Genomic DNA, 9,573 nt, shown 5'->3' with positions numbered 1-9,573 from the left:
TCTTACTAAAGCCAACGCAGGACAGGTTTACTCTTCATACATCTGTTTGAAAAAGTGTAATTTTCCACTTTTACTAAAAGATTTTAATTTTCTGTTGGTGGGAAACTCCTTCTCCTTTATTTGTCCTTGGCTTTCATTTGGCTGAGCATACGTCACTTTGCACAACTTCCAAAGGACATATTGGCTTGTTCAGCCGGCTATTGCACTGAACAGTCCTGCTTTAAAAGTAATCAGATATGCATCGAGCAGGCTTTTCTTTTCTGTTTAAGAAGTCGAGTCATTTTGACACATTTCATCAGGCTCTCTAAGAGACACCTCACACAGAGATCAACACTTTTTATTGTCTTTTCTGAGTAAGAACAGACATTTTGAGGTGGAAACTAACATCAAACACACACACGCAAAAAAAAACACATTGGCGCACACAGATAATCCAGTTGTCTTGACAATAAGTTATTTCCTCGTGTACGTCACAGAGTGCTCTCATAGAGGAGGCAGAAGTTCAGAAAAACGATGCACAGATCAAAGCACATGACCAGTGAAGCTATCGCTAGGATGTGGTATGCAGGGAAACTAAAGGCAGAAAAATGTTCAAAAGAAGTAAACATAAATCACAATACTTGATGTAGTCAGATGGGATAGTTACAGGTAAGTGGTTTGGTGAGCCTCTTTAGGAGTTTTATGAATTCAGTTGCAGGGAGATTGCCATAAAATTAGTGGCAGATTTTGAAAACTGAAGTCTCTAACCAGCGTGAACTTCTTTCAAGACGAGTTAGGAGTGTCTGTCTGCGTCAGTAGCAAATCTGAAAGTACTGGCTGGGCGACTTGACCGGGCTGATGTAGCTGGACATTTCCTGCGCTGAGCTCTGGCCCGTTACGGTTTTCTGGAGGTTCAAGGTGAAGGACGGGGTTGACTTCTTCTTCTGCGGCTGGCCGCCCCTCTTGGTCAGCGGGGGCCCGGGGCCGGCCACAGGCCCCCTGTAGGCGGGCATCGCGGACGCCGACTTGGCCTCCTCAGAAGACCCAGTCTTTCTTGCGAGGGGGCTCAGATAGATCTGCATAGTCACTAAGTGAAGTGGTGAAATGTGGCGAGGAGGCCCAGAGAACGGACAGAGGTTTGAGATGAAAAAGAAGGAGTGCCAGGGGATGAAAGAGAGAAAATGGGGAAGAAGAGAGACAGAAATGGATGCAAGAAATGGGGTGATGGTGCACACAGTTATGGTATGATGTGAGCAAAAAAATGGAAAAACAAAAAGAAAAGCTCACACACAGTTCTGTTGACTACGACGTTTTCTTCTAAGCTAAAGTCTTTTTGCTCCAAGAGACAAAGCCTACCTTTGCAATGTGTCACCCGCCTTGTTCCTGCACCAAAACGCCACAGAAAACAGAAACGTCGTTAATTCTGTGACATGTCTTTTGAGCCAATTCTTCTTCTATTTGTCCATCGGCGCTGTCATTTTATTGGTATTTCTTCTTTCCTGATCAAATAGTCAAAAGCACACAGGAGTGTTTCCTTACCTACGCTCACAGCAGGCTCACTGGATTTGTTGCTTCTGGTGTGTTGACATAGAAAAACAAGGAATAGAAGAGAGAATTAGTGAAAAGAACTGGGAATACCAGAAAATAAACTGATTAAAGATTGTCTCATAAACACGTATGTTATAGAAAGAGACAAGAACAAATTTAAGAAGAGGGAAGAAAATGGTATGCAGAAAATGATGCAAGGTTTCCTAAATTGTTTTTTCAGGAAACAATGAATCCTTTTCCTCCCTTTTCACAACTGAACGCTACTTTGACTTGATCTAAAATCCTAACAATATGCACTGAAGTTTCTGGGTGCAACCTGGCAAAGAATAGGAAAGTTTAAGTAGTACACACGCTTTTGCAAAGACATATTTGGCTGCAACTCAAATTACACAGCCTCATAACGACTGGAACTCTCTTACTCTTCAGGAACTTTCTTGCAGACCGAGGCTGCGGACGCGGGTCGCGGCTTGGTGATCTTACACGGACTGTCCTTCGCACTGCCTGGAGGGCTCTTCACACCGCTGGAGAGAACAGAAAGAAAAGTCCATCAGAAAAGAAGTGACGTGAAATCCCAAGAAGAAGGGATGAAATCAATTTGTGGCTGCTAATACGTTTTTTTCCTCTCTCTTTTTTTTTTCTTCCATCGTAATTAGACACTGAAAGCCTTAATTGAGTGGAGATTTACCTCTCTCTGTGTAATTATTCCAGAACAGCACAGATACAGCGACAGCAGATTAAGGTACCGCGGAGAGAGGCCATCAGGCTTTTCTGACTAACACTATCTAATGTCAGTATCGCTTGAAAGGTAATTGAGAGGAAGAGGTTGCTGCTTGGAATTAAAGGCCAGCGTAGGGGATAATCACCGAGCCTCCGTGTGCGGTGTCTCTGAGATAATGAAGGGTGTCTGCTGATTGCACCTTCCTTAATGAAGAACAAAGCCTCACTCTGATTGGGGTGCTTTCGAATCAGTGATGTATGTTGCAGCTTCCTCTCTCTGCTCTAATTGTGTTCATCATCTGCATCATGCCGCTCTGAAGGAGAGGAAACGAGCGGCTTTACCTCAGAGGTGGCGGCGCGGGGCTGTAATTCCTCGCCGTGGCGCTGGAGGGCACTGTGGAGCTCTTTTTGAGGGAAGTGGAGCTGGAAGTCGACATGGAGGTTCTGGGGGGCAAAGCCAGGGAGACGGGCCTAGCTGTGGAGACACGGACACACAATTATTCATCACAGGTTATCAGTGAGGAATAATTATTCACTTTTCGATTTCAAATTAAAAGTAAATAGTCTGCAGGTAAGAATAACATGTAAAAACAGAAATTTAGAAGAGACCTCAAGGGCAAAGGTACAACATAAGAAAAATGATACAGTACACTTCTTAAAAATGAGTGATGAAATGAAATCTGCAACTGAAAAAAATGTTACAACATGTCCATGTGTATTTTGTGCATAAAAAAAGAACAAGAAATTACAAAAAAATAAATAAAAAATGTGAAAAAACACCTCTAGTGTGTCATATTTCAAAAATGATGCCTGGATAAGTTTGGCAAACATTTACAAGTCGATTGATTTAAATGTGAATTAGTTTCAGTGTTCAACTTTCCCCAATAAGTTACAATCATTACTATTGATTATCAGTGTTTATTGCAGCAGCAGCATAGAAAAAGATTGTTTTAGAGAAACAATAGAACTTTGCTCAAACTTTAATACTATTTTTTTTACCATGATCTAGTTACAAATACAAACAAAAGTACACATTTTTGCCTCAACATGTATAAATGTCAGCACTTTCGGCACTGCACAGGAGGTAAAGAGATGATGTGTCATATTGAATGGTATGTAGGTTTAAACATTGGTCCTGAACTGTTCCATTGTTTTGGATGAGCAGGGCAATTTGGGGCTTTTATGGAGAGTGGGTCTTAAAGAGACAGGAGTAGAAGTCATGGGTTTTCAATAGTGGACACTTAATATTTCAGGAATGTTTTGTTTTTTTTAAAAAAAAAAAAAAGCAGTGAAGAAACACATTCTTTAATCATGAGGAAATGTAGGAATCTTGCAAATACATGCTTTAAAAACTAGATCTCGATGCGGTTCAGTCCCACAACAGTTTGTCAATTTCTGACAACCTTTAAAGCCTTCATCTTAAAGACCAAATGCACGTCTCTGCTCACCTTTGGCGCCCGGTGTTTTCCTTCCTGCAGCGGCAGCGGCAGCTGCCTGGTGCTCTTCAGAAATGTTGAGCCTCTTGAGGACGTCAGCCAGCGCCAACTTCAGCAGCTGGATCTCATCCTCCTGCATCTGCATCCTCTGCTCCAGGTAGGTGAGCCGGTCGGCCACGTCTAGGCCGCTGGTTGCCGAGCTGCGGTCATCTGAGAGGGACCAACGGAAATCAGGAAGATGAACACAAGAGTTCACGCCCAGAGAGTGTGCAATCTTTAAACTGACTAAATGAGATTCGCGCATTTTCTATCACTTGTTATGTCTCACATAGCAGGACAAGAGAGCGACCGCATTAGAAAGAACATTTGAAAGCATGCAAAATGTTTGTTTAACCAAAATAAAAATCAAACTTGCAGAATTTATCCTGGAGACTTTACCAAATTACTTTGCCAAAAAAAGATCCATAAGAAAAAAGGTTCAAGGCGTAAAATCAATTAGTTCAAAATGGTTGTTTGACTAAAATCTGGACAATGATGTCACAAAACTTTTGTACTGTACAGCTCCTCAACGCTGTCAACACTCAGCAGCACGGAAGCCACAATAGCATCAAGCATCAAGCAAAATCTCTTTCCGTCGCCATCATTTTTTTGCTACAAATTCCTGCTCAGGTCAGAATCGGATACCATATGAGCTGCTGGATGCCGATGAGAAGCTTGGGTATCTCTGCTGACCGCTGGCTCTGTCCTCAACCAGCCCAGATGTCCTCCTCCTCTTCTTCTCCTCTCTTGAACAAACCCTCTCAGTCCTCTGCACTCCTCTGCCACCCATCAGGCTTCCCTGTTGTGCCTCCATCTTATCGTTTTACCCTCTAAGGTCTCATCTCTCTCACTCCAGTCATGTGGCATTCACAGATTGCTGCTTGTACGGTTTTCAGGTTCCAGCATCCGACTTTCGCTACAGCTAAAAGGAGGGAACCGCCGTCCCGGTGCCTGGCTTACTCTAGGACTCGATGGTGATTTGGTGAGGCTTTAAGCCTCCAGCTCAGGATGTGTGTCTATGAAGGTGGGGGTTGGTAATGCTTAAAAACTAAGAAGTCATCCAATTCGACCTGAATTGTCCCTGCCCATGAGTACACAGATTTGCATGAGTCTGATTGTGTGTGGTTGTGTGTGTGTGTGTGTGTGTGTATGGGAGTGGAGAGTACATTGTTAATCCCAATCCCAAAGTTAATCTCTTTGACCCCGCCCCCACAGATAATCCAATGTCACTATATGAGGGAGGGACAAAGTAGAAACATCAGAGCTGAACCTGAAGCTAAATTGAGGGATGTAAACAACTTGAGATTTCACGTCACAAAGGTTTTTGGAACATTGCATGGTCATGAAGGGGAGCAACATAAACATTTAGAGCATGTTCTCATTGATTTGGGTAAAAAATAAAAATAAAAAAGGAAGCATAATTCCTTTTTCAATTTTCTGAATCAGAGCTAAGTTTTATCTGCAGCTGCTAAACAGCAGTAAATCCACTTTGTCACCAAAGTTCTCAAACTTTGGAACAAAGATCACCCTGTGCTTGATTTACAAGATATTTTTCTTATTAACTGTTTGCAAACTAAGTACATCTAAACTATGATGAAGAGGACAACGTGGTGATCAAACCCAAATTAACTGTATTCCAGTAGTCTGAAAGGCACTCAGGTGGGCTAATTGTCCTGTGATCACACGAACTACTACAATGGTCCCCCAGTATCCATTAGGCATAGCTGCTGACAAATAGTTAAAATTCATAAATGTCTTAATAGCTCAGACACCAAATATACCTTAATTTGCATTTATACACACAGTGGAAGCGGCGTTAGCGCAGCTGCTGAATGTAAAATCTTCAGTCTTCCATATTTCCGTACTTACGGATACAGCCAATCAGCACCAAGAAAAAATGATTGGCGCTCCTGGATTGGCTGCTTTGCAAACGCCAGCTGGGAGCGTCCAGGAAGCTTTGCACCACGCAATCTCGTTCAAATATTTAAAAATATGCGCTACAAAACAGGTGCAGGCTCTAAACAGGTGAATCTGAACAGCAAATATGTGATACAGAATCATAACAATTTATGTCTCCAGTGTAAATTAATTATTATTATTATTATTATTATTATTATTATTATTATTAATCTGTACCGCACCTAAGACAAAGTTTTATAATATCAGCTTCGTAAAACGTGGACCTTTCAGTTAATTAACTGAAAAATGTAAGCTTGTCAATATTAATGTAAAGCAGGCTTGTAGTAAGAATATTTTCTTGGTAGTTTTTGAAAAATGTTTGTATTTACCAAGGTGGTACTTGCTATAAAAAAGTTTGACATTATTAAACAGAAAGTTTTGTTTGATAAAAACTACATTATTCAGTCAGCGACGCCGTGAAGGTTGTTAGCTAAAGTAGCTATTTGATGTTTAAACGGAAAGCTAAATATTAAAACTAAAATAAATAATTGGATACATATTTCCAGTAAATGGATAAAAGTTCAGATTATTTTAAAAGCACATGCATACAACAGTAATAAAGAGACAAATGTTAATTAAATAAAAAACATAAAGTTAGTTAAACAGCTAGCTAAAATTGTTAGCTAAAAATCCGCTAAGATTTCAAGTTTAAAGCAAACATCTAAACTTTGATAAAGCGCTACAAGTGGATTTCTTAAAAAACCAATAAATAATTTGTACATAAAAATATTTTTTTTTAAAATAACACTAGCAATAGCACAATAACACTTGAATAAAGTTGTGTGTGTATAATGGTTCATTGCTAATTGAAGAGATTTAATTACTGTATGAATAATGAGAAATATGAAGGGATAGATGTTAGATCGTATTATCCTAAATGTTAGAAGTCTTCCTATCCACCCTCTTGGTGCCTCTTTTTAAACGTAACTTTTTCCTCCTAATAACAATAATCTGCTGCCTTTGAGGACTTCACGTATAATTACTAAAGCATTCAGCCAGCAGTAATCTGCCTCTCACTGTGGGCTGTGATCCTCTGCTGGCCCGTGATCTCCTGTGTCTGTTCCTGTCCTGGCCGTGACTTCATCCTCGTGCCACGTCCATACTCTCCATATGGGATTGGGATTAGAATAGCACAATAATCCTGCTGCTGTAAAAGAGAATTAGCGAACCCCGAGCTCAAACTCTGCTCTATAACTCAGCAACAAATAGCATGTGGTCGGGCTTCTCGGATGCATTTCCTGCAAACGCAATGCATTTAGGAAGAGATGCATGTAAGCATTTGTAGATGTGGGTTTCCTTTAAAACTGAGACATAGTGAGTGTTTTAATCCCCATTTGCAGATGGTGTCATTTAAATGACAGAACATCTGTCTTCCCACATCAGCTCCGCACAAAAACAGACGTTGTAGGCAGCTTTGCAAAAGCATCCTTCATTTATCATTTCACTGATATGCAATTGCTGGATGTTTTAAAGTCATCTCATCTGACAATTTCTTTGGCTGGGTGTAGCACATGAGACGAGATTTATCACCAACGGATTAATATGCAGAGTATGAAAATGTTAGGTATTTTATGGTTCCTGCTGATATAAATCAATATGCAGGGAACAAATAATATGATTAACCATATTCAAAGTAGAAGTGTTCAATCCTCTCTGTTGAGGACTTGAATTTCAGGAGATTTGAGCTTTTTACTTTTCACCTCTTAAAACTCACATCTCCTTGATTCCTCCTTCTTTTTTCCTTCTGAAGAATCACAACTGCAATAAACCAACATGAAAACTTCCAGCCACACACGCGTGCAACTTTTGTCAGTATGAACATGTCATTTCTTGCCCTCTTTGACGATCCTGGAAACAAACCGAAGCGACTGATCTCGCGTCCTTCCACGGAGGCCCAGAGGCAGGAACCAAACGGGTTTAATTTATCTGACGGATCTGAACTCCCTCAAACCCTCTCAGTTTTTACCTGTCATGAAATCAGTGTCGCTGTGATAGCTCTCCTTCAGCGAAGGCGTCCTCAGCAGGACCTGGGCCGTCTCCTCCATCTGCAGGTTGTGGTCGTCAAGCTCCTCCATGCTGGCGTCCTCTTCTGCTATGATTGCCTGCATGTCCCTGACTGAGGATGCAAGATTATTTTGATCTGAACTTGCCTGGAGAGTTGATTCACCTTCCCCAGTCCAGCAGTGGTTCCCAGCTCCTGCTTCCCCCCTCTCCTCAATGTCACCTAATATCCTGTAAGGAGTATGAGCACAGGGTGATGTCACTCAAAGGACAGATTAAAGACCTGCTAATCCACCTGAAGCTCAAAGGGAGGATAGGAGTGTGCAAGAGTCTTTATTTTATTAGTAGGTGGAAAATGCTGGTGGGAATGACAAAACAAACTCTCCCATCAAGAGTTCCAGCTGCAAACACACAACCGCTGTGTCAAGGAGGCACCGAAGGGTCCTGACCTCCGTCCTGAAGAACGACATTCTTCTGACGGAAAAATGAAACGTGTCAGAGTGAGGCTGGAGAATCTGCTGTTGCATGCAAAGTTTCTGACAAGGACACAGTCACACACTCCCCCAAAAAGAGCTTACACAAGGCCACCGTCCGGCGTGGTCAGCCTGGGCCTACTGTAAGGATGACGAGATCCAGAGATTAGGGAGCAGAATTTGATTAATTACAGTCATCAGGAGGACAATAAGCCGGATGTGGTAATTAGACTAACAGGGGAAAGAAACAGTGCAAGATGAAAAGCTAGATAGGCGATTAGGTTTGCCCCCCACCCTGGTGTGACATAGGTTTTGGGTTTTTTGTGTCTATTTTGCAGTTTATTGGATTGATTCTTTCTCCAGCAGATGTGTCCGTTTGCTGATGCGTCAAGGCTTTTCGGTCTCCCGGAGTCAGTCGAAAGTCATAAGAACGAATGAGAAACTTTAAACAAGAAACAAACACGTTCATCTATTGAGTATAATCCAATAAAGTCTTTGCGTCCTAACAAGCTCACGTTTTCTCATCCACTGTGATGAATATCCGTTCTCCCCAGTCATCATTTCTCATCATCAGACTTCCTGTTAAGTCAGCTTGCAATCTGTGGTGACAGAAAACGGTTTCATCGGGAAATATTCCGACAGCATGAGCTTCCCATTTTGACAGAGTCAGACGATGGCTTACAGTTTTACCATTCTGCTTTCAGTCTTCATATGAAGGATTTAACAGACCACTGTGACATAGTCAAAGCTTGGGATCTTGTTTCATCAACCCTTTAAATCTCTTCGCCTGTCTGCTGTGTTCCCTGATTTTCATTATTCTGAACTAATGTTCTCTGGGAAAAATAAAAAACCCTGGGATCTTCAAAGAACATAAGTTTTTACATGATTTTTGTGAAAACCATGTCTTTGTCGACTTCACAATGACTTCTTTCTTTTAGATATACCTTAATAAATAGCAACATAAGGGCCCAGACATTTTAGTCTGAACATAGAAACGTGTGTTTGGAGCCATCTCAGGTCAAAGGGTGTGTCTAGTTGTATTATTAAGTCTAATAAATTAACTGCTCAGGCTGTTCTTCCTGCTCGAAAACTTGGAGGTCAGGAGAGAATTTAACAGCCATCTGCTGCCAATGTCTCACTACTGCCCTCATGTGGACATGATCATTGTTACAGCTGATTGGAAGGAAACTTACCCACTTCCTGTTGATATTCACTCTGTGACCTTTGGTTCCCTTTTCTGTCTTCATCCACAGTCATGTTCCGATAATTACAAAGAGCAGATTTGTTTTTTCAAATAAAAGTAAACTGAATAAACTAAAAACAGGTACTAATTGATCTGATCTGCCAAGTTGGCTGTAGGTTAAACAACAAGCAACATGCAATGATTAAAAAACAAAACAAAAAAAAAAAACAAAAAAAAA

General features: G+C 41.2%; 1 protein-coding gene across 2 annotated transcripts; it reads right to left on the bottom strand.

The window, feature by feature from the left end:
- Positions 1-294: 294 nt before the first annotated feature.
- On the bottom strand, positions 295-9,505 carry LOC103152677 (echinoderm microtubule-associated protein-like 1). 2 transcript variants are annotated; one of them, XM_007573243.2, is made up of 7 exons: positions 7,645-9,505; positions 3,693-3,890; positions 2,587-2,719; positions 1,947-2,048; positions 1,519-1,553; positions 1,336-1,362; positions 295-1,066 (listed from the first exon to the last, which is right to left on the bottom strand). In XM_007573243.2, exons 1-7 carry the CDS (start codon positions 7,784-7,786, stop codon positions 792-794), a joined length of 912 nt encoding a protein of 303 aa, XP_007573305.1. In that variant the 5' UTR covers positions 7,787-9,505; the 3' UTR covers positions 295-791. The 2 variants fall into 2 exon arrangements, with proteins under 2 accessions (XP_007573305.1, XP_016516779.1); XM_016661293.1 differs by lacking the exon at positions 7,645-9,505 and adding an exon at positions 4,365-5,818.
- Between the last annotated feature and the right edge of the window lie 68 nt (positions 9,506-9,573).

Source organism: Poecilia formosa, unplaced genomic scaffold, assembly GCF_000485575.1.
Source record: "Poecilia formosa unplaced genomic scaffold, Poecilia_formosa-5.1.2 Scaffold321, whole genome shotgun sequence".
NCBI classification, from domain to species: domain Eukaryota; kingdom Metazoa; phylum Chordata; class Actinopteri; order Cyprinodontiformes; family Poeciliidae; genus Poecilia; species Poecilia formosa.
The sequence above is the reverse complement of the archived record's forward strand: the minus strand, read 5'-3'. Positions and strand labels throughout refer to the sequence as shown.

Excerpts from the sequence above, each read along its gene's own strand:
- LOC103152677 (XM_016661293.1), bottom strand. The coding sequence starts at position 4,533 with ATGGAGGCACAACAGGGAAGCCTGATGGGTGGCAGAGGAGTGCAGAGG. Across the intron at positions 2,049-2,586 it reads CCCGCGCCGCCACCTCTGAG|CGGTGTGAAGAGCCCTCCAG; the intron begins GTAAAGCCGCTC and ends TGTTCTCTCCAG. Across the intron at positions 1,554-1,946 it reads TGCAAGAAAGTTCCTGAAGA|AAGCAACAAATCCAGTGAGC; the intron begins GTAAGAGAGTTC and ends TCAACACACCAG.